The 25,728-nt window shown below is 37.0% G+C and overlaps 7 protein-coding genes and 1 long non-coding RNA gene across 9 annotated transcripts; 4 read left to right on the forward strand and 4 right to left on the reverse strand.

Moving 5' to 3' along the window:
* Positions 1 to 118: 118 nt before the first annotated feature.
* LOC125477469 (GPN-loop GTPase QQT2-like) lies at positions 119 to 3,270 on the forward strand. Of its 2 annotated transcripts, none has more exons than XM_048584617.1 (6): positions 119 to 434; positions 575 to 728; positions 880 to 1,106; positions 1,360 to 1,650; positions 2,431 to 2,636; positions 2,744 to 3,270. In XM_048584617.1, the coding sequence occupies exons 2-6, from the start codon at positions 635 to 637 to the stop codon at positions 3,012 to 3,014; spliced, it is 1,089 nt and encodes a 362-aa protein (XP_048440574.1). In that variant the 5' UTR covers positions 119 to 434; positions 575 to 634; the 3' UTR covers positions 3,015 to 3,270. The 2 variants fall into 2 exon arrangements, with proteins under 2 accessions (XP_048440574.1, XP_048440573.1); XM_048584616.1 differs by having other exon boundaries at positions 120 to 434; positions 605 to 728.
* A 2,248-nt stretch (positions 3,271 to 5,518) lies between these two features.
* LOC125477323 lies at positions 5,519 to 6,580 on the forward strand. Its single transcript, XR_007258458.1, has 3 exons — positions 5,519 to 5,808; positions 5,929 to 6,139; positions 6,345 to 6,580. It is a non-coding gene; the product is annotated as an uncharacterized LOC125477323 (long non-coding RNA).
* Positions 6,581 to 8,700: 2,120 nt separating this feature from the next.
* On the forward strand, positions 8,701 to 12,407 carry LOC103961282 (galactokinase). The gene is made up of 13 exons (XM_009373826.3): positions 8,701 to 9,232; positions 9,335 to 9,519; positions 9,613 to 9,659; positions 9,818 to 9,909; positions 10,037 to 10,119; positions 10,200 to 10,268; positions 10,353 to 10,538; positions 10,720 to 10,854; positions 10,985 to 11,119; positions 11,222 to 11,292; positions 11,689 to 11,766; positions 11,899 to 12,040; positions 12,147 to 12,407. The coding sequence occupies exons 1-13, from the start codon at positions 9,061 to 9,063 to the stop codon at positions 12,255 to 12,257; spliced, it is 1,506 nt and encodes a 501-aa protein (XP_009372101.2). The 5' UTR covers positions 8,701 to 9,060; the 3' UTR covers positions 12,258 to 12,407.
* A 3,673-nt stretch (positions 12,408 to 16,080) lies between these two features.
* LOC125477402 lies at positions 16,081 to 19,153 on the forward strand. Its single transcript, XM_048584449.1, has 5 exons — positions 16,081 to 16,230; positions 16,354 to 16,439; positions 16,819 to 17,704; positions 18,509 to 18,644; positions 18,816 to 19,153. Exons 3-5 carry the CDS (start codon positions 17,158 to 17,160, stop codon positions 18,874 to 18,876), a joined length of 744 nt encoding a protein of 247 aa, XP_048440406.1. The 5' UTR covers positions 16,081 to 16,230; positions 16,354 to 16,439; positions 16,819 to 17,157; the 3' UTR covers positions 18,877 to 19,153.
* A 1,327-nt stretch (positions 19,154 to 20,480) lies between these two features.
* LOC103961279 (cell wall / vacuolar inhibitor of fructosidase 1) lies at positions 20,481 to 21,677 on the reverse strand. The gene has a single exon (XM_009373824.3). The coding sequence runs from the start codon at positions 21,523 to 21,525 to the stop codon at positions 20,875 to 20,877; it is 651 nt and encodes a 216-aa protein (XP_009372099.2). The 5' UTR covers positions 21,526 to 21,677; the 3' UTR covers positions 20,481 to 20,874.
* A 335-nt stretch (positions 21,678 to 22,012) lies between these two features.
* On the reverse strand, positions 22,013 to 23,194 carry LOC125477403 (cell wall / vacuolar inhibitor of fructosidase 1-like). The gene has a single exon (XM_048584450.1). The coding sequence runs from the start codon at positions 23,054 to 23,056 to the stop codon at positions 22,532 to 22,534; it is 525 nt and encodes a 174-aa protein (XP_048440407.1). The 5' UTR covers positions 23,057 to 23,194; the 3' UTR covers positions 22,013 to 22,531.
* Positions 23,195 to 23,964: 770 nt separating this feature from the next.
* Positions 23,965 to 24,291, reverse strand: LOC125477387. Its single transcript, XM_048584417.1, has one exon. The coding sequence runs from the start codon at positions 24,289 to 24,291 to the stop codon at positions 23,965 to 23,967; it is 327 nt and encodes a 108-aa protein (XP_048440374.1).
* Positions 24,292 to 25,270: 979 nt separating this feature from the next.
* Positions 25,271 to 25,717, reverse strand: LOC125477388 (pectinesterase inhibitor-like). Its single transcript, XM_048584418.1, has one exon. The coding sequence runs from the start codon at positions 25,715 to 25,717 to the stop codon at positions 25,271 to 25,273; it is 447 nt and encodes a 148-aa protein (XP_048440375.1).
* Between the last annotated feature and the right edge of the window lie 11 nt (positions 25,718 to 25,728).

Genomic DNA, 25,728 nt, shown 5'->3' on the forward strand with positions numbered 1-25,728 from the left:
TAATTTTATACTAAAAAAAGAGAGTTCAACTAAATCACACAAGCAGTCCAATTTTATATTAAATTCGTTTTCCACAGGATTCGAAGCTTTTAAGTTATATCCATCATTTTTTCAGCTCTGTATAGCGTGAGATGCTCTAAAGAAAGATTCATTTGAGAACCGCCATTTTTCTTTTTTCTTCAAGCAGTGTACAAGCGTCATAGAAAAGCCCATAATCGTCTCCAAATATTCTCTTCGCACACACAGCACTCCCATAAACTCCCTTATTCCCGCCACACCCCACGGCGGCGCAGGAAGGAAAGAGGTGGCACCCAGCAATTCCCTTCGCCGGAATGGACATCGATTCAGATTTCCAGAAAATTAACATCAAATCGCAGGAGGAAGGAGGTGGCGCGCCCATACCCATGGACTCCGAAGACTCTTCCACCATTCAGGTAGTCTCTCGCTCTTAAATTCCTGCACAGAAACCCTAAAACTACAAACTTATCTGGGGTTTTTTAATTTAATTTTTTGTAGTGAGTCATTGTTCTAACTTGTTTGAATTAAGTTGGGTATTTTTTTTTTTTGGAATAAGCTGGGATTTGTTTGATTTGTTCTGAATAAGGGCAAAGAAGATGAGGAACTTACTGATTCGATGAAGAAACTGCAAGTTGAGGAATCATCGTCAGGGCAGTCAGGGTCCAATTTCAAGAGAAAACCTGTCATTATAATTGTGGTGGGCATGGCAGGTAATTGCGTAGAATTTAATTGGGGTTTCTTTGTTTATTATAGCAATGTGGTCGTTCTACCTGATTCATTTCGGTTTTGAATTTGGTGGAGTTATGTTATTTGTGAGTGCTTGAAGTTGAATGATGGTAATGTGTTGTGGGTTTTGATTAGGGAGTGGTAAGACAACCTTTATGCAGCAGTTGGTTTCACACACTCGTGAATCCGACATTCGTGGCTATGTGATGAACCTTGACCCAGCTGTGATGACTTTACCGTTTGGCGCAAATATTGACATAAGGGATACCGTTCGGTACAAGGAGGTGATGAAGCAATTCAATCTTGGACCAAATGGGGGGATTTTGACTTCACTCAACTTGTTTGCTACCAAGTTTGATGAGGTAAAACGTTGCCTGTGAATCTTTGTCTTAAATAATTTCATTCTGTAGAACGTTCAGGATGTCTTGTAATGAGACTTGGTGCTGTTTTGTTTTTATTTGACTCATCCACACATAAGCATTGATTGCATTTTTAGGAATAATCGTTCGATTTGTTTGATTAAAGTGGTTCTTGTAGCTCATGCTTTGGCTTGTATCATTCTCTGTTTCTCTCACTTATTCAAAATGAAATTATAATCATGATCTCCAATTTCAGGTTGTTTCAGTCATTGAGAAGCGAGCGCATCAGCTTGATTATGTTCTTGTGGATACTCCGGGTCAGATTGAGATATTCACTTGGTCTGCCTCTGGTGCTATCATCACAGAAGCATTTGCATCAACGTTTCCTACTGTAATTGCTTATGTGGTAGATACGCCTCGTTCAGCTAGCCCGGTTACTTTTATGAGCAACATGCTTTATGCTTGTAGTATCCTTTACAAGACAAGGTTACCTCTTGTGTTGGCATTCAACAAGATTGATGTGGCTCAACATCAGTTTGCTTTGGAGGTATGCTTTAGATATGTAATATGTGTGCGAGTGCAAGCACAACAGAGCATGCTGACATAGACTGACACCCATTTCTGATGTAAATTCGGCGGTCGTCCCCCCCTATACCTAAGCACTTCAATGACATACTCACTTTGAATATACTTGAATTTGGTGGGTCTGGAAGCTTTAAGGGAACCACAATTGGAGTTGGTTTCCCACTAAATTAGCAGTAGATGGTTCCCGAATATATTGCTAGGGCTCAGTAGTGGAATCTGTCTCAAACTCAGGTTTCAAGTTTAAATTACCAAATTGATGTAAAAAAATGGAGAAAAAATGTTTATAGAGGCAGTCTGTCATGAGAAGTCTATGAGTAACGGTGAGCAGAACACAACACAACGTGGAGGTTATTTTACGTTATTTAACTTATTTTTCTAGGGGAATTGATCTTGTCCAACCGGTTCTGTTGTCAAGAATTCTACTTGACAATTTAGCCTGATTTCACTATTCATATTATTATGATTCAATAGTTGGAATACCATTTTTAATTCTTATATGTCCACATTTTAGTAGTTTGACTGATATGATACAAAAATCAAAATTTATATAGAAGAACTGTAGTTCAATGTACTTTCTGGATAACCAAGCTGTCTCAACTTTCACCTCCACTAACTTAAGCCTCAAAATTTTCTTGATTTTTAAGTGTGTAATTAAATATGAAATAATTTTTCGTTTTTGGTTAAATATGAAATAATTTTTCGTTTTTGGTTATTTTTCTCTTGAAAACTGCTGTTGATGCAGTGGATGGAGGATTTTGAGACGTTTCAAGCAGCAGTGAGTGCAGATAGTTCATACTCTTCAAATTTAGCTCAGAGCCTCTCCCTTATGCTGGATGAATTTTATAAGAACTTGCGGTCTGTTGGAGTTTCTGCGGTTTCTGGTGCTGGAATGAAGGATTTCTTTAAGGCCGTTGAAGCTAGTGCTGAGGAGTACATGGACAGCTATAAGTAAGGCCTGAACTTCAACAACCAACTTTTCTTCACCATATATTACATTGCCACGGAATATGGATGTGCATAATTGATCTAGTTTTCACAATTTGTTGCTTGTGTAGGGCTGATCTGGACAAAAGACGGGCAGAGAAGCAACGTTTGGAGGAGGAACACAGAAAGGAGAACATGGAGAAGTTGAGGAAGGATATGGAGAAGTCCGGGGGAGAAAGTGTGGTCTTGAGCACTGGTTTGAAGGACAAAGGTGAGAGGGGCAAAGCCATGATGGATGAGGACGAGGAAGATCAAGTTGAAGAGGAAGATGAGATGTTCACCGAAGATGAGGACGGTATAGACGAAGATGAAGATGAAGAGGCTGAAAGGTTCGCATTTTGATGCCTTGGGATTGTAAGTATTAACTCACTAGTTAGGAAAAGGGATTGGATGATATCAGTTGGGGCGGGCATTGATGAAAATTAGAGTATTTGGATCAGTGTTTGGATGAATGATGTGTCGTAAACTTGGTAGTTTTTAGGCATATTGTTAACTCTCGACATGCTAATGTTCGCCGGTATGTGTATATTATGGTCGCGTCGGCTTGTACTTATCAACCGTCAATTGCTAAGGTGTATGAAGATAATTTTGGATTGTATTCTCATAGCTTCTAGTCCCTAGATGATTGGTTTAGCGGATATATTTTTGGAATCAAATTTCCAAATTGGCTTCTAGTTGGAATGTATTCTCCATGATTTGACTACTACGTGGGCATCGAGGACAAATTACTCTTGGCTCTTGTTGGTAGAGATGCGCCACTAGAGAGAGAACAAAAAAAAATTACGGGTTGATTTTGGTCGTTGGCATTGTAATCAGAATGCCATAGGGGAGGGAAAGAAGAAAGAGTTTGAGTTTTTGTTTTTGTTTTTTTTTTTTATTATTTAAAGAAAATGAGATTATTATCGACATTCTAAAAATTTAATGTTGTATTCCAAATTTTTTATAATTAAAAAAAAATATATATATATATATTTGTAAAAAATGTAGAATGCAAACAACAATTCCAAAAATATTAAACTACTTTGTGATATTATGTTGTATACATGACAATGACATGGAATCACAGGAGGAATAAATAGGTCCTGATTATGCCAAGTTAGAGATTTAACGGATTTTTCCACGAAAACTGACAAAGTGACAAAAAAAAGTTGAGTTTTAGATGACAGAATGACGTTGATTTAGTTTCAAACTGCAAAGTAAAATCAGTGAAATTTTAATGGGTATGACAAAAAGTAAGCCATAGAATTGAATTAAGGCTTATTAGTCGAAATGCCCTTTGAAATTGCCACTGAGTTTCAATTTACCCACTAAAATTGGTTTTATCTCACTTTACCCCTTGAAACTGACATTTTCAACTTTTTTGTCTCACTTTTACCCACTTTTGTTAATCTGTTAAGTTTAAGGGTATTTTAGATATTTCAGTTTTTACACATTTGTTTGTAGAGTCATTTTACTTGCAATTGAAAAATATTCATTACAATAAAATCATAATACCATTAAGCTATCCTATCCAAAATACTTCCAAAACCAAAAAAAATCATTTAAATAAAATGTGCACAGTTTGAAACAAAAAAAAAATCACATTGTTGAGCACTAATTGTGACATCCTGTCCCGAGATTTATTGTATTTTATTATCAGTAGTAGTAAAATTATCAAAATGCCCTTGAAATGCCATGTAGGCCTTCCAAGTGGACCTCAATTTTTCCTTTCACTTTTTCACTCTTATTTAACTAATTATGAACAATATTCATTCGTACAAACACGTGGCTGAAGACGGAACTCAATTCAGAGTTATAACTAGCAAGTTATGCACGTTTCAAAATCGAGAGCAAAATGATAATTTTGCACCACGGAAATTTGTGACAACTGACTATATTCAGTTTTTGTTGTCAGATGGTCCTCGTGTAGACCAAATCCATGCATGGTCTAGAAATTTTGAACATCAGGTGGACTGTCGGATGGTCCTCGTCCTATCAAGGTGAATTTGTGATGGGGCCTGGTGTAAGCAAACTTGTGTGGGTGGCTTTGGGTGGGTTGCCAGGGATTTTGCTGGGATCTTTCAAGGTGCTGGAGGTAGGGGTAATTTAATATGTGGCTCTAGTTTGAAGGCGGAAGCGGAAGCAATGAGATCGGCGTTGATGGGAACAAAGGATTCGGGGTTGTTCAGTTGGAGACAGATTCAAAGGTCCTGGTGGAGATGCTTAATGAAGTCTTGGCTCCGGAGGCAGCGATGAAGGGTATCCTATGGGATATTCACCATATTCGACAACACTTGAGTTCTGTTGAGTTTTTATTTACTTCTCGTGTTTGTAATAGGGTTGTGCATCAAGTGACTTCTTATGCTACGCGTGTGGGAGGGTATCATATGTAGAATCGCTTTCAGCCAGAATGGCTATTTAACATTTTGGCTTCTGATGTAAACATCCCAATTCATCTTTAATAATATTTGATTTTCGACAAAAAAAAAAAAAAAAAACCCCACCCTATTCATCAAATTCTCACTTTCTTTTTTTCACTCTTAATACCCTCTTTCTCTCCCACTTGTTCCTTCACGGAAAATTTTTAATTGTAATTAGAACACGAATGGTACCTCATTTGTTTTTATGTAAGTGATGAAATTTTTTTTTTTAATTATTAACTTTCTGACACACAAATCCCACTATTTATATAATGACATATGATGTACCACCTTATATGCCGGTCATACTGAAAAATACACTACACTATTTCTCCCATTTTGGCCGGTTCCCTCTCATCTCTCTCTTTTCCTCTCTATCAATTCACACAACCGCAATTGTCATCATTACTCTCACACACGCTCTCCCACATTAACCATCACGTCACTCTCTCTCCTTCCACTAAATTCACTCAACCTCACAACTCACAGACTATATCTCATTTCCTCTCTTATCTCTCTCATGCAGCGTTTCCTTTCCCTGCACTCTGTTCTTCCTCTCGGACAACCCAGGCAACCATCTCTTATCACCACCAACACTGCCCAAACTCTTCCAAAAACTTCCTAGGACTCTCTGCAACTCGTCCTCAACCTTTGGTTGCAAGAAAACCCATAGGAAGACAAGGTCCACTCTTCGAGGATCGACGAACGCCGACGAAACCTTCACTCCTCTGACCATGGTAAGCTCAGAATTTCCATCCTGAAGCTCTCCCTTGACCTTCCAGTATATTTTACTAACACACCTGCACTTTTCAGTGCATTTGAAGGACAAATTTCCTCACTCTATTTTTCTGTCAAAGTTCGTAGGATTCCCAAGCAAAATCCGGACAAACCCCGTTGGTTTAGTTGAGTTGAAGGCACATGACGATTTCCCTTGACCCCTAGACCACGGGTTTGAGCTTGCATGCTCGAATCCACTTCGAAACCGATGAAAACGAAGAACTCCAACTCGGGCAGTCACTTTCAGGGCATTTTCCAACGAGCTCCGGCCATCTTTTGACCTTAAAATAGGTATAATCTTATTTCTCTCGTCCTAAGCTTCGTTTTGATATATTATAGGTCAAATTCGGTTGTGTAACGACTTCAAACGGGGCAATTGAATTTCTTTCCAAATTTCCGACGACAATTCTGTTATTGAGCAAACTAAAGAAAATTAGATTTATTACATTAATTATTATTATTATTTTATTAATTAGTGTAGTAATTTCCCATATAGGAGAGGACCATCCAGAGGAGTACCGCATGCAAAATAGTTGGACGATTTATGACCTACATGTATTTGTGAGTAGGTCTTTTCGTTTATATATATATATATGTGATTTTTCCTAACAACTGCTTTTATATATTATGATGTGATATGTGATGTTTAGCTTTACAAATAGACTTTTCGTACATATTATTTGTGAGCATAAACTTCTGGCATGATATTTTTGCATTTTATCTGCCCATTATTACGTATTTGCAAGATGTCTCTTAGTTATTTGTACTGTCATGGGTAGGGGTGGAAAAAATTCCCGAAAATCCCGAACCGAACCGAAAAAATCCCGATCCCAAACCAAAAATTTCTCAAACCGAAATTCCCGAAATTTTCGAGATGCTATCCCAAACCAATCCCAAAATTTCGGTATGGGATTCGGGATTGGCTTCTCGATATTTCGGGAATCCCATACCAAACCGAAAATATATAATATTAATTATTATATATATTTATACATATATATATATATTATTCTTTTATAATTGATGCTAGTAGTTTCTAATTCATGCTCAGCAACCTAGAATGCCCTACACCTTGCATATTTTTCATGTTCTGTTTGATATTCATGTGGATTTTATTATTGCTGCTGCCATGGCTGATGATTTCAGAAGGCTTGATTCTTTTGTCTCTCAACAGATTGCAAAAAGGGTTTAATTAATTTGAATTTTGACTATGATAAAAAGAGTCAAGCATGCCAGTGTTCAATTAAATGGTAGTGTGAATGAAATGAAATTCCTAGTTCATGAATGTGTTCTTGAATTATATATTTGAAGAACAATTCATAATTTCATATTTCAATTTGGGATTCCCGATTTGTCCCAAAAATCCCGAAAATATTTCGGGATTCCCGAAATTTGGGATTCCCGAAAATTTGGTTTGGGATTGGTCTTCAAATTCCCGTCCCGAAAAATTTCGGTTTGAGATTCGGGATACTAGTTTCGGTATGGTATCCCATACCGAACCACCCCTAGTCATGGGACTAGCTCAACTCACATGATGCATTACCATAATGTAAAACCTACACCCAACCTGTTCCATTGTTTGAATAACTCTCCAATGGACTTGTGTGCCTACATAAATTAACGAGCATTGATTTCTTGTAATAACGAATTGAGATTTGATGTTGATATACCTTGTTGTTGTGCCTACATCCTTTAGCTCACTTGTGCTGCAAGATACCTATTACATACTATTATTTTAATATTTTTGGGAAACGATATATTTGTTTTACAGCGAGGGGTTACACTTTTCGAAAATGGTTTACAAACTTTATTTTTCAGGCCGACTCACCCTTGTTTTTCATCCCTCCGGGTTTTAGTGGAAAAACTGTTGTGGTGACGAGGATTCCTGACAAAAGTTGGTATCAGAAATCACTTCCGATGGTATATTTATTATCCTAATTTTATTGTACTTTACGTATGCTTTAACATCACGTGTGAAATGAGTTCAATTCTGCTCACATGCACACTTTTACATTTAGTCACTTTTAAGTTTTAATTTATTCACATTTTCCACATCATCACATTTTATGGTTTCGTCACTTTTCCAGTGTTGGTCAGCACAGGTCGTTTCGGAGTGTGTCACTCATTCCACTGGGCATGAGGTTGTTTAAAGTATGCACATTTGCTTTAAAATGATTTTTTTTTTTTTTTTTGGTTTGGGAAGTATTTTGGATAGGATAGCTTAATGGTATAATGATTTTGTTGTAATGAATATTTTTCAATTGCAAAGTTTCGAGCTAATACATGGATATCTTGTAAGTGAAATGACTTATGAACAAATGTAACCCTTAATTTGGTTGATACAATGATTTTGTTGCTCAGAATTTCTCTATTGATTGGATAATTTATTTTTAAAAATGCTCAAAATTTATGCATTTGAATTAGAGTTGTTAAAAATAAAATTGAGACTTGCTTAGTGTGAGGACTAAAGGTAAATAAATGTATAAAAAGTGAAATATCTAAAATACTCTTAAATTTAAGAATCCATTAACCGAAGTGGATAAAGTGAGACAAAAAAATTGAAATTGTCAGTTTCAGCGGGTGAAATGAGACCCAATGAGAATTTCAATGGGCATTTCAAACTAATAACCCTTGTATTAATATGAGGATTGTTGTTGTTTTGCCCGCCACCCCTCCGCGGCACCGCACTGCCCGTGCCTCGCCGCGCACACCGTAAAAAGCGTACCGGCAGCAGTTGGACCTCACCCCACGTAATGTAACTGCAAAATAAAATAATAAAAATTCCAAAAATATATATTAAAAAAAACGAGTAAACCAATCCGAAACGACAACGAGCACTTCTATATCTGAATCCAGAATTATCCAAATCCCACGTAACTACCCATCAAGGTCTCAGATTCGCGCTGTAAAACCACTTCGAAATCTTAATCTTACTAGGTTGTTTATCTCCTTCCTTAATTCTCGTCCCCATAAAAATATCTTCTTCCTTAACTAGCGGGTTCTAAAACTCCGACTCCTCCGACTCCTCGCTCCTATTTCTTCCCCTTCATCCTTAATCCGAATCCCAAAGTGTCCTAAATTATTGTCTAATTATTAATTATTCGATAATAATTAGATAATTTTAAGTTTTTGTTTGCTTCCGTCGCCGTCGCCGTCACGGGGGGCTTTGAGTTTTCTTTAAGTGGTTGCAGAGGGTTCGGGTAATCAAGTAGATGGCACAAATGGCAAAACACGAAGAACTCCCCATCCCAATTCACGACACCCTCGACGCCGTCTACGGCGACTCCTCCCAACTCGACGAGACCCAGCTCCGATTCAACCGGATGAAGTCCAAGTTCCAGCACGTTTTCGGTCACCCTCCCCAACTCTTCGCTCGCTCGCCAGGTCCCTCTCTCTCTCTTTCTCTCTCTCTCTCTCTCTCTCGGGGATTTTTCAGTTTTCGATTTTGTGCACGTGTTTGAATTTGTGATCGGACGGTGGATTCAGGGAGAGTGAACTTGATCGGAGAGCACATAGACTACGAGGGCTACTCGGTGCTGCCGATGGCCATACGACAGGACACCATTGTCGCAATTCGGAAGCGCGACGACGGAGACACCGAGAAAGTTCTCAGAATCGCCAATGTCAGCGACAAGTACCAAATTTGCACTTATCCCGCCGACCCGACCCAGGTACCAAATTGTTTGACTTGATCATCCCCGTTGATATCGGTGTGCAATTTTAGTCAAAGTTTTTGACTTTTTAACTTTTTCTGGTGGTTGAAGGAAATTGACTTGAAGAATCACAAATGGGGGCACTATTTCATTTGTGGGTAAGACATAAAAATCCATGCTTTGATCTGTATGTTTGGCTAAATTTAGTTTTTTTCCGTTCTTTTTGTTTGATGATGAAAACATTTGATGTTCAAACGTTAAAACTATCAGTTTCTGAATGTACGGCAGAAAGTGATTGGTTTATGTTTTTGTTCAGGTACAAAGGTTTTTACGAATTTGCCAAATCGAAGGGAGAAAATGTTAGACCAGTTGGACTTGATGTTCTTATTGATGGAACAGTTCCTACAGGTGCATTTCCCATCAATTAATGTTGTAAATTTTAAGGTTGATTAGATTGATAATATCTATATATAAGTACAGGGCAACTAGTTTCTCATATGGTGGAGTAAAATTTGAGATTTATTGTTTTGCATAGGCTCCGGACTATCGAGCTCTGCTGCATTAGTTTGTGCTTCTACGATTGCAATAATGGCTGCTTTTGATGTGAATTTCCCCAAGGTATATTAGTGGTCTGTGTGCCGGTGCTATACATATTGTATAGATAAGTTTCCAATGTTGACATTGTTTCTTGTGAGCAGAAAGTGGTTGCCCAACTTACGTGCGAGTGTGAGCGTCACATTGGCACACAATCTGGTGGAATGGATCAGGTCCGATAATTTTATCATTTTCGATTAATTTGAGTCCGATATCTGTCACGCACCTGTTTGTCCTGATATTGGTTCAAATTGCAGGCAATCTCTGTGATGGCCAAGACTGGGTTTGCAGAACTAATTGATTTTAACCCTGTTCGTGCTACTGATGTGCAACTTCCGGCTGGTGGGACTTTTGTTGTGGCCAATTCTTTGGCAGATTCTCAGAAAGCAGTAACTGCTGCCACAAATTACAATAACCGAGTTGTTGAATGTCGTCTGGCTGCTGTAAGTTTGATATATTTTGGTCTTCGACCCAAAACTTATGTTCCAAATCCTAAATTCTTTTATGAGCTATTAATACAGGGGGTAAATATCAACCTGGGTTTTCAGCTCACAAGAAGGGTGTACTAATTTTTTTTGTCGGAAATATTGTGTACTCACATTGTGGACTCGGAAACTTTTTTAGATTGTGCTTGGGATAAAGTTGGGGATGAAACCGCAAGAGGCAATATCAAGTGTCAAAACTCTTTCCGACGTTGAAGAGTTGTGCATATCATTTGCTAGTACTCGTGGGTCAACAGATCCTGTCGTGGCTGTAAAGGTAGTTTTATTCATTGCCTACCAAAATTTTGTCAATCGGTGCTTGATACATTTGATTCTTTTCATTGTAGGTTTATATTAATCGCTTCCCTATCTATATCATTTAAATAACACTTTGTCTTTATCTACAGGAGAATTTAAAAGAAGAACCTTATACAGCTGGGGAAATAGAGGAAATCCTTGGGGAGAGTCTGCCCTCTATCTTGAAAGATTCCTCGTCTTCTTTGGATGTTTTGAACGTTGCAAAGAACTTCAAGTTATCTCAGGTACTTCTTTTGTTACCTATATCGAGTCATTGCTAAATTTGTCGATTATTTTCTTAAAAATTGGAAATTTTGATTTAATGTTGAAAAACTCTTGTTTACCAGAGAGCCTCTCATGTGTACTCTGAAGCCAAGCGGGTACATGCTTTCAAGGACACCGTCTCATCAACAGTAAGGTTTGTATATTAGTTGCGGAAGTGCCAATCTGTTGGTTACTAGAACTAGAAGGGGATAGCATTCCCCCTTCTATATCGTACCCCTCTCAGGGTTTAAACTCGAGACCTACCACCATTTAATAAGTAGGGAGAGATAGCACGTGTTACTAGAGCCAGTGGTGTACTATCTTAGTTCATTTGAACTCTTTTACCCCTACCCATGATGCAGTAAATATGGCTTAAGATATAGAATGGAATTGGCATATCGGTACTAAACTTAACTCTATGTTCTCTTTAGTAAACATGGGAATTTTGTATGTGGTGGTAGCTTAGGGTGCGGTTAAGGTACGATATAGAACTTGTTAGTGGCGGGAACAAATACAAGGTTTTATTCTAACACTGGAACTGTTTTTGCAGTGATGAGGATAAGCTAAAGAAGCTTGGGGATCTTATGAATGATAGCCACTACAGCTGCAGTGTGTTATATGAGTGCAGGTACAAATTTATATTTTTGATCTCCCTCGAATTTACGTGCACACTACTGACACACACTCGCAATAATAATTGATCACATCGTGTAAATTTTATCAATCTTATCTTTACCATCTTTCGTTTTCAATCAACTAGCTGTCCGGAGTTGGAAGAACTTGTAAATATTTGTCGGGAGAATGGTGCTCTTGGGGCAAGGCTTACGGGAGCTGGATGGGGCGGCTGTGCAGTTGCTTTGGTAAAAGATAGTATTGTCCCACAATTTATCCTCAACTTAAAGGTTTGCACATCTGCTAACATCCTTAATGGTACTTTCCTCCGTTGTCGATTTTGTTTGTTTATTTTGTTGAACCTAAATATCCTTTGCGGTTCTTTATCTGCATCAGGAACGCTTCTACCAGTCGCGAATTGACAAAGGCGTCATAAACAATAACGATCTCGGCCTATATGTTTTTGCTTCCAAGCCGTCGAGCGGTGCTGCTATCTTCAAGTTTTAGTCTGTGTCAATTTGTGCAGTGCTTTTAGATTTCGGGTTGAACTGTAGTGTACTCTGTTTTTAGTAAAATTTCTGTCGATAAACCAACATGAATTTCTGCTTAAGTTGATAAATTTCAAATATCAAAGGATCACAACAGTTAGAATTTCAATTGTGGTTTCCAACTCCCTTTTTTGATGGGCCAATCCGCCTTTGAATGGTACCTGAGATAAGAGGCCCAAGCCTCAGTATATTCAAGGGCCGCGGAGAGAATATGTATCGGCCGCACGTGGGTGTTAGTGTGAGGGTGGTGAATGGCGACTGCTTTTTATCACGAAGCTCGCTCGACATTTTAGTCAACATAACTCATCTCTTTGGTTCAATATAACTCATCTTTTTGGTTCTTAAAAATTGAAATCGATATAAGCAATGCTTGAGTTTCTTTACCATCAATTATATTGGTTATTTCGTATAAAATCTCTGTTAAATCAAGATTAAAATATCAAAAATACCTTCAATTTAATAAACAATCTGTCAAAATAGTTTGACGAAATTTAAGGGTATTTTGTTATTTCGGTCTACTTTAATGGAGTTTCTCATAGAATGACCAACATGTTTGACGGTGGACAAATTCAATGGTCACTTCTATTGATTTTAAATTTCAGGAAACAAAGTGAGGAGTTATGTTAATGTCAAAAACCAATTTGGCTAAAAAAACATATGCTAGAGATTAGATGCCTATATATCAATTGATGTTGTCTAGTGCTTCACATCCACTTGTAAATGAGACGCTTCAAGTTCGATTTTTAGTGTTTCATCATCACTTGTAAGTGAACAAGTTTTAGTTTGACTCATATAGATGATGTGTTCGATACCAAGTTATGACTAACTCATTATACGTAGAAATTTTTCTATATACCAAAAACACAAATCAGTATATTACGTGTCATAATATAAATAAATAAAGAATATTTTTTTTAAATATCCTCTACTTGTGTTATAATACATGACGTAGGACATTCTGATTTGTTTGTATATATTGAAAAATCTCTTCATCATAGGGGTTTGCATGGACCAATGAAGATGATAAGACTAATATGATAAATGAGCTGGATTATTGTACAGTTATCTTACCTCATGGAAAAACAAATTTAAGGTATAGTATTCGACACAAATCCAAAATATACATGACTTGACCTGTGTTGCCAAATGCAAATCTGTAGTGTATTCCAAGAGAAATGAATGGACCAAACTTTGATGGCAAGTGAACGTGCCTATTTAGTTACGTGTCATATTCAGGGGGCCTAACTCATATGCACCATTGTTTGGATTGATAGTGTAGTTTTAACATATGAGAAATATTAACGAGATTTTCTTAAAAGTGAGATTTTATATAAATTATTTGTCATTTTACAGTTTAACGTTAATTTTTGTGTCATATAAAATATTGAGCAAAAAATATAAGATAGAAAGTCCATAAAAAAATCCCACTTTTAAGAAAATCTCTTTAATGTTTGTCCAAACAGATTCTTACGTTGACCCTTTGACTCCTAAAAATGGCTGAGGATTACAACCATTTTTCTTAACCTTTTCATATCATTGTAAAAGAAGCAAAGGTAGGTACTGATGAGAAGCAAAACTTATCAACTGCTACAACAATAGTACTCCGGCAAAAGAAGCTTATACTAACTTCAACAAAAACCTGTCATCAACTACTACATATATAAGTTGTTTTGGTTTGGACCAAAGGTAGGTACTGATGAGAAATGCGTATGCGTAATTAGTTGAGTACAACTACAAATAGGAGCATGAGCGGAGATGATCTCGAGACCCCTTCTCCCTTCCCAAGTTCCTCATTTCCGCTTCTTCAATTTTCTCTTACATATCTCTCTCATCACGTGACTAGTCATATCACAAGAAAGATAAACTCATGATTGTACACAAACGTAAAATGTCAAACATATGTGTAAGCAACTTATACTATTAACTTGATATATCATATATGTTATCGTCTAGTCACGTGATAAAAAAGATAAACTTATAATTAGATTCAGGTTATAATCAATGACACGAAGATTTTATCGTCATGTTTGTATGATTGTGGGGAATCACCCGCCTAAACGACGCATGCACCATGCATGAGGGAGCACAAAGTCCATATAAATGTTTCGTATCTTTTGCTAATGGGTCCTCTATGGTAAACGATGGGACATAAACTCAATTATCAACGGATCAACTTCACATAATTATTAAAAATAAAAAAATAAAATAAAAAAATAAAAAATAAAAAATAAAAAAAAACTCCACGTATAGACAAAATGGGTGTCACCATTTTTAATTCACGTGGAGATCGTGGGCGTGGAGAGAGTGGGTGAGTGAGTGAGATGGTTGGCCAACCCCATAACCCATCCCTCTCCCTCCATTTTTATCTTCTTCTGTTCATCAAGTTTTGGTGACAGCACTACTCAGCAGGGATTCTTCTCTGAATCGTATGGATTGGAGGACTGCCTGAAATTCGGAGTCTCAATCCTCAAATCCCAATCCAGCCAGACTATATGTGGTTGTCTTTGTCTTTACAACGTTCTTATCATCACTCGAAAATAAATTATATGAAACAAAGATGGTAAAGTCACGGTGCTATAATTAAATCCATCATATAAGAGCGCACGTGAAAAACTTAAAACACATATTATCATGTTTATTGGTTCAAGTGACAATGATGATGTAGGTTTTGAGGGTGTAGGTAAGTCATTCTCAAATATACGAAGAACTTGAGCTCATTTTCAAATATTTGGACAATGACTATTGTTTTTGGGCCTTAAGCGGTTTTTTCATAGTTACCCATTCTAAAACTTTGTATGCATAACTTACGTTGTTAAGAACATTCTTTTCATGTCTATTTATTGTTTTATGTTCGTTTTTTTTCTCATTGCAACTATCGTCGGTGTATAAGTATAACAAATAAATAATACTTAGTCATCTACAAAAATAAATAATTTTCATTTAGAAAGTGTATATTTTCTTAGTTGTAGATACCATTATTGACGCGGTATGTGAAACACCTTGTTGAATTAATCTTATAATTGAGATGGTTACTTTTCATACAAGTACCAAAGAATTTTTCGTTAAGATAGTCTCCCAACATTTGTTAGTTGTTATGGGAGTAGGGTCAGTGAAGATCAAACCCGTACTAGAATGCATAAATATAAATTATTTTCCGACACTGTTGTAAAGCGTCTTTGGCATTGAGATTTTACCATTAAAAAGGAGAATTTGGTAAAAAAGAGATGAGATTAACGATGTCTTTTAGGTAAAGGGTAAAGTTACATAACTCCATATAATCCTAAACTTAGCATTACAAGATTAATGGGATAATCAGACACGCTCTAATACGTTTTGTCGTTAATATGCATACAAGTAAACTTAACTGACTTTCTAACAAAAGAATATTCCACAAACATTGTATAGCATATACCCATTTCCATGATTTAAATGCTAATCAAATTATAAAATCAATAAAGATCATCACTTTGTTTCAAAATAAAAAGTCTGTTTATAATTCCGAATCTCTCCCATCAAAGGTCCATGATCAAATGATCGGGACTATTGAAATTTAATTCAACGATTATAATTATTATAATTTTTAGAAAGTCTCCTATTTATAACTATTGAATCAAATTTAAATGTCTGGATCACTTGATCTGAACGTTTGATAATCCTTCCCTATCATTAATCACAAAGGCCAACCTTAATTGGTCCAAATATAATCCAAAATGATTTAAAATAAAAAAAATAAAAAAATAAAGAAAAACCCCACAAGAAAAGTCAAAGATTCAAAAAATGGCATGCAAGTGTCGGTGAAGCTGGCGAGGAAGAGGAAGAAGAAGACATCAGATGCGCGTCGTTTGCGGTGGTATTTAACCGACGAAGATATAGCGCCACAATATCAGAAATCAAAATTTGATTTTATTATATAAAAGCCCTGCACTTTCTCGGTGATCCCCCTAAAACTACTCGTGTCCGTTCCCTTATTCCTCTCTCTCTCCTCCCTCCCTCCCCTTACCCCCCCCCCCCCCTTCTCTCTCTCCTCTCTTCTCACTCTGACCCTCTTTAATTAGCACTTGAAGCTTCCATATTTGACGCTATCTTCGATTTAAGCTCTTTCTCCGCATCGGATCTGGGGCTTCTTCGCTTTCTTTTGAAGGTTTCTACTTTCCCTTTTCTCCCTTTTCTTTAGTTTTTGCATTTTTTTACATCATTTCTTAATTTTTTGAATTTTGGGTTTTCGAAAACAATGTTAAATTTCATGGCGATGCATAATAAAGGGTGTCGATTGCTGTAGTTTTGATGGGTTTTGCTTAATCTTTCATTATGTAGTTTTGTTTGATCAGGTTTGATTCATTTTAGCATTGCTTTTTAATCTTAAATTTGTACATTTAAGCAATTGTAATCTGAGAGACGCATTCGCATTGAATAAAGTTGATTAATTTCTTGATTTTCGACAAGTTTTGAATGCACATTGCATTTGGGTTTTTAGTATATTGTATTGTTGTTAATGCTTGGAGGGTTTTGTTGATTGACAGGAAAGGGAGGAAAAAAGAGGGAGACACTGTTGTTTATTGGTTGATTATTCTTTTGGGAAAGCGCCGAGCCGTGTCAAACAAGTAAAATTGCATTCAATTAAGCTGTCTTCGATATAATTGCAAGTTAAGTTGGAAATTGTTGTTTGATGAAGCTAGATATATTTGTTATCAAGTTTCACCTGTGAATATAATATATATTGTGAAGAGGCCATTCCTTCTAATGGGTTGACTCCAAGATTCAAAATTTGGTTGTTTCCATTTGGGAGGGGTGTAACGTGGCTTTGAGCATTTGGAGTCCGGGGAGGGAGTTAGCAATTAACTTGAGTTTGGTTCATTATAATGGATCAAAAGAGTCCGAGGGAAAAGGACTTTGAAGTTGATCTTGAAAATGGGGTGGTAGTTAGTGAAGAAGATTCAAGCGATAGCGCTGTTTCGAGTACTAAGAAGCAGGCAAAGACATTAATTGCTAAGGTTTGTGGCGGACTGTTGGATGGAACAGTTAAAGTTGAAGATAGGATCGGTTTGTGTGGCAATGCGTCCAACTCAAGTGTGGTGTGCCCCACTAACTTGAAGGTGGCAACAAACAAGGTGCTGGAGGGGAATGAGTGCATAGATCATGTAGAGAAGTCATGGGTGAAGGACAAGCGGAAGAAGACGAACAATAAAAAGCCTCCTAAACCTCCCAGACCTCCAACAGGCCCATCATTGGATGCGGCGGACCAGAAGTTAATCAAGGAACTCTCTGAGATTGCCATGTGGAAACGTGCAAGGATTGAGCGGATGAAAGCCTTGAAGAAGATGAAAGCTGCTAAGGTATCGTCTTCCAATAGCAGCACATTTGCCATGCTGCTCACCATTCTCTTCTGTCTCGTGCTAATCTTACAAGGTAATATTTCTTTATTGAACTCGAGATCTGTTGTATTTGATAGTTCTTAACTTGTTTGTTGGTTGTTTTATGGTTTTAAACAGTTTCAAACTGTTTAGGTGAACTTGCGATGTGCATATCACTTTTGCTCTTTGTGATTGACAATTTGAACTTTTGTATCTAATCAATGCTTATTTTAACATTTCTTTTGGTTATTCCCAGAAAAATAATGGGTTTGTTTCTGCAATGCATGTTTTAGTTATAAAGGTGATTCACAAAATAGTTCGTATATGTTTCTTATTACAATTGAAGATATTTATTAAACTATATTTACCTTCAATAAGCTTCTCAACATTTGTTGTTTCGGAGATCCCTAAAGCCCAAGACTTTTCCCTTATCTTTCTTATTTTTGTTATTCTATTATTTAGATTTGTTTCAATATTGTTAAATGAGATATGCCTTTGTTTTCTTGAGAGGTGTAATACTAATTTCTTTGTTAGTGAGAACTGAGAAGTAGGAAACAAGAGACTATGCTCGTCTTCTTGTCGAATAAGGTTATTATATCTCAGATATTTGTAATCTCTTAACTACATATGGTCGACAATCATAGGGAGACTAAATAGTTACTTAATTCTCGTTAGGCTTTATCAAATTGAAACAGTTAGGCTTTTGAAACACTTGGATGGAAGTGGAAGGTTATTTTCTCTTATTTTAATTTTTTATATTGGACAATTTCTAGGTGCCTTTTTTGGTATTAAGGATTTATAAATATTTCTTTTCCTACCCATTACTTGACATTCACATTCTATTGGCATTTATATGCAGCAATTTCGTATAGAAGAAGCTCACCTGTAAACTTTGAGGGATCTCCAGTGTCTGCAGGAGGAGCAGAGGGCAATTTGATCTCAGTTCAGTACTATCCAAATCCATCATCAAATGAACCTGGTTCTGCGTCCCCCAAGTATGTTAAATTCATTTTATCTTCGGTAAAAAATGCTTCTTATTGTTTTTTGGTTTTTATGGCATCTTCATGTATATGAATAAATATCGATATATACACTTTTCTAACTTGATGAACAATGTTGGCTCCACGGTCTGAAGTAAAATGTTCCACTTTGATTGCACCTTGCAGTATCGTAGAGCAGGTTGCTGGTTCGGATCCACAGGAGAAGCTGAAAAGATGGGTAGGGTGATATTATAACGTTGTTGCCTAGTCTATGTTGAGCAACAAATTCCACATGCCTTTGAATCCTCGTGCAAGCCATTGATGCTTGCACTTTTTTGTATGCATGATTACAGAAGCTGAATCTAGCTAGGTAATTGATACCCTGTATGTACAGAGAGAGAGAGAGAGAGGTTACAGTACAATTTTGTGTTTTGTAGGTGATGTCAAATGCATACTGATAAAGTTGCCGTCTATGCAACTGGTTTGGCCTCTAATAAAGTTGTGGCAATTATCCGACTAGAGAATCACCCGAATCTGATTCTTTTCCATTTCGAATGCTGCATTATTTTGGCCGGAATTTGAAGTGATACGTTATTCGCATTGTTACCGTTCTGCAGGCATCTGATCCGAACAGCATTTTCCATCTATGAATTTGGGGTTTTATGATGTTTGGTTTGTCTCCAAAGATAGAAACGTTTCCTCTATGGATGGAATGCCATGAATGTAGAATGGAGATGTCGATTTTAGTTCTTTGAGGTATGCTTTGCTAATGCGTGGATTAGGCGAGTTAGCCAGGCTAGCGTGCCTCTTTTTGCACCTAAATACGAATCCCTTCATTCTCTGGTATGTAATTTGTACACATTTTGGCTACAAAACGGTTTTAGCAAGGGAAAGATTCTGGAAACTTGGCAATAGAAAACCCCATTTAACTGGAACAGCTTGCATAAACCCTAACTGTGGAATTCCGACCAATAATACAATGTTATGTGTCACTTGTTACTCTAGCGTCTGTTGCGTTTCTTAGGGTGCATGCAGCAAGCTAAGGTTCCCCCATTGAACTTTTTATTTTCTTTTTGTTGAAGTGTTTTTGGCCAGGGTGTGCTTTTAACATGCTTTGAGGCATTGGTGCCGCATATAACATGTGATTTCACAGGGTGTTCGCTTCTTCTAGCAGTCGAGCGGCTCTCAGTATATTTGCTCCGTGAGTTTCCAGCAAATAATTGTAATTAAGTAGGAAGGGTCCCAATTGATCACAAGATACCATTTGCCTTCACATGTATACAGTAACCAAATCTTTTAATCTGGAAATCTTTGAGATGATACAACATGTATAAATGCAAATCACAAACGATTCTCAAGGATATGGCAAATCTTGATCGAGTGAAGCAGAAAATTAGGCTACAATCTGCAAGAGCGTACACTCTTCCACTCGATGTTCAAATTATCGACCTTGCAATATCGATCATGTTCATGGATTAAAGAAAGTGCGAAAAAGCTTTATCGTCCTCTATCATTCTATGTGTCTCTTCCTTTCTGCGTATGGAATTTCCTCTACCATTCTAATTTGAAACTGTATTTTCGATCGTATGGATGAACGAAAAACTTCACCTATAATTTGAGTTCATATGTTCTTGGGCCTTCATCCTTAGACACCTCATTACGATGAAGATATGACATATAAGGCACTTCACCATTCTTCATTCATGCCACGTACGATCTTGCACCATACACGACCACATAGGGTCACTACGGAAACTTGACCCGGCCCAATCCAATTCAAAATCTACGAGAATAACTTACATAAAATGAATTTACAGTCACAAGGCATTCTGATTCAACAATACATTATCATGTAGAGAAAACAATGCATTATTGAATAAAAAATATCACATAACAGTAAGTCCGTTCCATATAAGATCTTCTTCAAACCTACCCTTCAAAACAGCTAAAAAAAAGTTTTCATCTCATCTTATCCTACAAAGGAACATGAAGAGAATACAACTCTGATTTCAGTGGCTGAAACAGCAGCTACAAGTACAAATAAAAACTACACAAGAAAAGCAACATCACACAAATACTAACTATAATATTAGGAAACTGATTTCCGCACACTCGTTTTTATTTTTAACCTCTGAATTGAGCAAATTAAAGAAGAATTGACATAGATAAAACCAAAGCGTGCAAAAGGAGAAAAAGAATGTGCGGTTATCATTTATCATTTTCCTAATAATAAGATAGGGAAAAATCAACCCTCTAATAAATTGAGAATGGCAACAGCCACACCAGAAAGATCATCCACAAGAGCATTCCTATCAGTGAGAGGAGACTTCACTCCTCCTCCAAAACCCTTCTCGCATGCCTCAGCCTCCTTTGCAGCATCAGAAATCCCGTACTTTGCAAACCCAAAGTGCCCATTTCCCAATGCTTCAATTGCCTGCGGCAGGCTAAACATCACAACTGGGATGTACAACTCAGCACAGTCTGCCAATGCTTTCTGCAAATCTACCTCCGGGGACTGCTTCAGCAGGCTGTGGATGTAATCCAGTGTGTCACTTTCATTGGCCAGTAGAGCATCGGATACTATCCGGGCCAATCCCGGCACGTCGGCGTTTGAGCTGTCGGGGTTTGATTGGAGGGTTGAGAGGCAGAGATCATAGTGGGGTGTTTTTTTGCATGTTGTTTGTATCAGATCATTGCCTTCATCTGATGGAAGAAAAAACGATTGGGTTGTTGGGGGTGCAAAGAGTAAAACAACGAGTAGAAAAGGAAGAAGGGTTGAGAATCTTGAGATTGAGCTACTCATCTTCCAAGATGGGAACAGAAAAATGGAAACTTTGTTGGGATTGTTTGTTCTGATTCTGTTGCCAGTTAACTTATACTCATGTTTCAATTTCATCGATTGGCAGATTGATTGATTGCCACTTGTAGGCGCTTTTTGTAATCATGTGCCTATGAGTTCCAATTGCGTCTACATTTGTGTTGGTTCACATGTCTAGTATTTTGGTGTCATTCTGGTATTGCCATCTATTTTCAAGAAAAACTTACCTACGCCTAAGCTGCTATTGAGACAGTTCGAAAAGTCAATCACAAATTGGCACTTTTTTTTGTAACTTTTTTTCACACGCCAGTACGCGATTAGCTTGAAATACTGTTACCCTTGATCAGGAAGTTGTTCTCCTTCTTTGGTGCTCAAGTACAAGTAATGTGAAAATTGGAGGAATATATATGATTCAGTTATTAGCACCATTTTTAATTTCCTCAAGTTTTGGCCTCGATGGAAAGAAATAGTAATAATAAGGAACAAAGCTAAACAACAAGCAGAAAAATATATTGATAACATGTCGATTTGTTTAATAATATCAAATGAATAATCAATAGCATATCAAATTTCTTTGATAATCAACTGGTGTCTGTTCCATATGTAGTTGGACTAATTCAAGTAATGCAACATAATCCGTTCTTTAATAAACTCTATTCATCAGTATCATATATTTCTCCAGTTCAAAAGCATGTTCTAAGTTGTAACTAATGTATTTTTCATGTGTCAGGCACAACAAAACCAAGTTAATGGCGTTGAGAGCATCCCACATCGAAGGATGGAAGTCTAGCATAAGTCATAAGAGCCTCAACTATGTTGGGGCATTCAACTCGTTGCCACTTGAATTTTAGTTGGATGCTCACATTCTAACAATAACGTTGATTTGCAAGTCCAAGGAATGCAATTTTTGTTATCAAATTAATATGTAATGATTCGAGTGTAGTAAGTTATTAACATGTTCATATAAAGTTAATGATAATGATGAGCTAGCTAGATCACACAAAAGGTTTTAGATACTGTAATGATTTATTGAGTTAATTACCAAGGCACCATAGATGAACACAAAACAAAATCAAGGAACAAACTATTCTAACGTTTTGGCAATTGCAGCAGCCACAGCCGCAACATCATGAACAGCTTTGTTTTTATCCGTCAGAGGAGAGCTCCCCGAAAAACCGTTTTCACATGAAACAGCCTCGCCGGCAGCGTCATTCATGCCTTGCTCCGCAAACTTAGGGTTACCCAAACTAAAACCCTGACTGGCTTCCGGCACATCAGCTGTTATAACTGTGTTGTACACTTCGGCACAAGAGCTCAATGATTTGTCACCAGGCCTCTGCTTAAGAAGGTCATTAATTTGGTTCAATGTGTCCGTTGCCTTACCCTTAACTACATCAACCATTATGACGCCTAAGCCTTTGACGTCTGCACTGGAGCTTCGAGGGTCTGATCGAAGAGAAGAGACGCAAAGGTTGTGATCCGGTGTTTTTTGGCATGTTTGGTCAATAAGAGTGGCGTCATTTGGCACGTAAACCGGCCTGCATTGGCTTACCGGAAGAAGGGAAATTTGTATGAGAAAAGTGAGTGCTAGAGGGATTAAATTCTTCATGTTTCCCAGCAAGAAAAAAGGGTTTAGAAAATTTTGGTAGATGCTTGATTTGGAGATGATATCTGGAGAAACAGATTAATTGGTACAACATTTGGTAAGATATGAGTCTCTTTATATAGTAGTATGAAACTTTGTTGTCTGGATGGTGAAAAATCTGGTTTGATTAACTTTCTTAATGAGAAAATCCGACATGATTCTTACCATGCCTTGTGAGATGCTTCCTATATGTGCCGTCTTTAAGATGCTCACAAAATCTACTGCTATTCGCAAAGGCTAGCATATCAAGCACAAATCAATTAGTGGACAAAGGTAACCAGCAGCTTCCAAATTCAAATTATAGTGTATGTTCAAAGTCAACTTCTGGTTAAATGCGTTATATTGTTAATGTCATACAAATCGTTTCTGCTAATTATACTATTTAAACACACAAATTAATCATCTCCTTAATGCGGCCGATCTTTACTAAAGAATATGTCAACAATAAGAGTATATATATACACTCACATTATATATAGGGATATGATCAATATATGCTCTGATTCATTTTTTTAATTTGGTGATTTTCTTTTCAAATAGTTTATTCTTTATAGGAAAAATATTTAATTGCAATTTAATTGAAAATTTACTTTCATACTAAGGTTACGTTTAAAAAAAGAGAGTTTTAACAAAAAGCCACGGTACTATTCACTTTAACGAAAAACCATATTTTTACACTAAAAATTCAATCTTGGTACTATTCACTTTACCCTTTATTTTGTCCTTATCGTTAAAACTCAAAGTTTTCAAACTATTTTCATTAGTTTTCCTTTAAAAAAATTAGAATCAAATTTAAATTTATTTTTTCCTTTTAGAAGACAAGAAACTTGATTATTATCTAATTTACGTTATTGCAACAGAAAATTAATACATCAAAACAATGTCCTGGCAATTCCTGCTGTCACGGCCACAAGATCAAGGATGGCTTTGTTCATATCTAACAAAGGAGAACCGCCACCGCCGCCGGTAAAACCATTTTCACAAGCATCTGCCTTGACGCCAACAACATTTATGCCTTGCTCTGCTAAGTCATAGTCACCTTTAACAAAAGCTTGATTGGCTACTAGGATATCAGTTCCTAAAACTGCATTGTAGATTCTGTTGCAAGAGCTTAAGGCTTCAGCTCCCGGGCTCTTCTTAAGCAGCTCGTTGATTAGGTTTAGGGTTTCAGTTACCCTAGCCTTAACTACATCAACCATTATGATGCCTAAGCCTTAGACATCTGTGTCGGCGCTTCGAGGGTCTGGTTGAAGAGAAGAGACGCAGAGATCGTAATTTGGTGTTTGTTGGGATGTTTGGTGGATCAGATTGGCATCATCCCTTGGGAGGAAAACCGATCGACAATGGCTTGTTGGAAGAAAGACAACTAGACAAACAATTTGAATGAGAAATATGAGTGTTAGAGAGGTTGAACTCTTCATCTTTTCAGGACTAATGGTTTGAGAAGTTAAATGGTGCGTAGACACATTAAGTTCTGGGTGTGACTGTCACTTTATACAAAGAGTGAATCCAACCGGATTTTGTACAGAAAGATTTCCCCTTTTTGGGAAATTAATTAAGATGATCAGAAATCAAATCTCAACTATTGAACCGATAAAAACTAAATATCGACAATGTAACGATTAAATATCTATGTATAATGATAAAAGATTGATGACAAAGCGATCAGATATCCATGAAGTACTGGAAAACTAATCATTTCAGTAATTGAGATTTGGAAAATGATCATTTTGGCTATTTCCTAAGTCGTTTTTTGGTAAAATGTCGCACCGCTACTTGATATTACCAATTCACTTATATTATAACACGTGAATTTGTATGTCATCTTATTTCTGTAGGTAAATCTTTGTTACCATAACAATGCAATGCATATATAGCATACTTCAAAAGCTGCTGCTTTTGGAAAACCAAATTGGTGCTATCTCATGGATTTCAAAATTTTCAAATGGTACTGGTGAATTTCCAGTTTCATATAAAATTAACGATACAGGTGAAATATATTAAAATAAAGAAATTTATTTATTTCAAGGGTTCGATTCCTTCAACATTGTAACAAAAGAAATCATAATTTGAACCTCACATCAACAACATTGCCTTGATCGGGAAAGAAAATGCTGAAATTAATGTGTGACAAAAAGTATTATCGGCTCAATACTGCGGCAACATTTCTTATCAAACTTATGAAGTCAACTGCCCTGCAATTTGTGAACCTACAGTCCCGGTATCATGAATAGCTTTGGTGTAACCTGACAGAGGATTATCGGACCCTGCAAATTGTTCATCGCATAAATCAGCCTCATGGACGGTGTCCAGTATGCGGTCTTGAGCAGCGAGATAATCACCGTTGGTTAAGACTGAAGAGGCCTGTTGAATATCTTCTATAACATTTTGGTAGTTTTCATTGCAAGAGTTTAGTTTGTCTGTTGGCGCTCCTGGGGCCTGAAGTAGCTCCTCAATTTTTTTCTGGCCTTGGTTTGCCTTAGCCTGTGATATATCAATCACGATGAAGACTAAGCCCGTGGCATCTTTTGCTTCGAGACTTCGACTGTCTGATCGAAGAAGAGCCTCGCAAGCTGCGGAGTCTTTGGTTTTCTTGCATGTTTGGGTGACGAGATTCTCATCCATTGGGAAGAAAA

The sequence above is a fragment of a genome, unplaced genomic scaffold (genome assembly GCF_019419815.1).
Source record: "Pyrus x bretschneideri cultivar Hongxiangsu unplaced genomic scaffold, Pyrus_bretschneideri_v1 Contig21, whole genome shotgun sequence".
NCBI lineage: Eukaryota > Viridiplantae > Streptophyta > Magnoliopsida > Rosales > Rosaceae > Pyrus > Pyrus x bretschneideri.

Bases quoted from the DNA above. Each gene is read 5' to 3' on its own strand.
- LOC125477387 (XM_048584417.1), bottom strand. From the start codon at position 24,291: ATGGTTGATGTAGTTAAGGCTAGGGTAACTGAAACCCTAAACCTAATC.
- LOC103961279 (XM_009373824.3), bottom strand. From the start codon at position 21,525: ATGAAATTGAAACATGAGTATAAGTTAACTGGCAACAGAATCAGAACA.
- LOC125477403 (XM_048584450.1), bottom strand. From the start codon at position 23,056: ATGAAGAATTTAATCCCTCTAGCACTCACTTTTCTCATACAAATTTCC.
- LOC103961282 (XM_009373826.3), top strand. From the start codon at position 9,061: ATGGCACAAATGGCAAAACACGAAGAACTCCCCATCCCAATTCACGAC. The intron at 10,120-10,199 runs GTATATTAGTGG...TCTTGTGAGCAG, and splicing joins TTGATGTGAATTTCCCCAAG to AAAGTGGTTGCCCAACTTAC. The intron at 11,120-11,221 runs GTACTTCTTTTG...CTTGTTTACCAG, and splicing joins AGAACTTCAAGTTATCTCAG to AGAGCCTCTCATGTGTACTC.
- LOC125477388 (XM_048584418.1), bottom strand. From the start codon at position 25,717: ATGGATGAGAATCTCGTCACCCAAACATGCAAGAAAACCAAAGACTCC.
- LOC125477402 (XM_048584449.1), top strand. From the start codon at position 17,158: ATGGATCAAAAGAGTCCGAGGGAAAAGGACTTTGAAGTTGATCTTGAA. The intron at 17,705-18,508 runs GTAATATTTCTT...ATTTATATGCAG, and splicing joins TCTCGTGCTAATCTTACAAG to CAATTTCGTATAGAAGAAGC. The intron at 18,645-18,815 runs GTATGTTAAATT...TGCACCTTGCAG, and splicing joins CCTGGTTCTGCGTCCCCCAA to TATCGTAGAGCAGGTTGCTG.
- LOC125477469 (XM_048584616.1), top strand. From the start codon at position 333: ATGGACATCGATTCAGATTTCCAGAAAATTAACATCAAATCGCAGGAG. The intron at 1,107-1,359 runs GTAAAACGTTGC...CTCCAATTTCAG, and splicing joins TTGCTACCAAGTTTGATGAG to GTTGTTTCAGTCATTGAGAA. The intron at 1,651-2,430 runs GTATGCTTTAGA...CTGTTGATGCAG, and splicing joins AACATCAGTTTGCTTTGGAG to TGGATGGAGGATTTTGAGAC.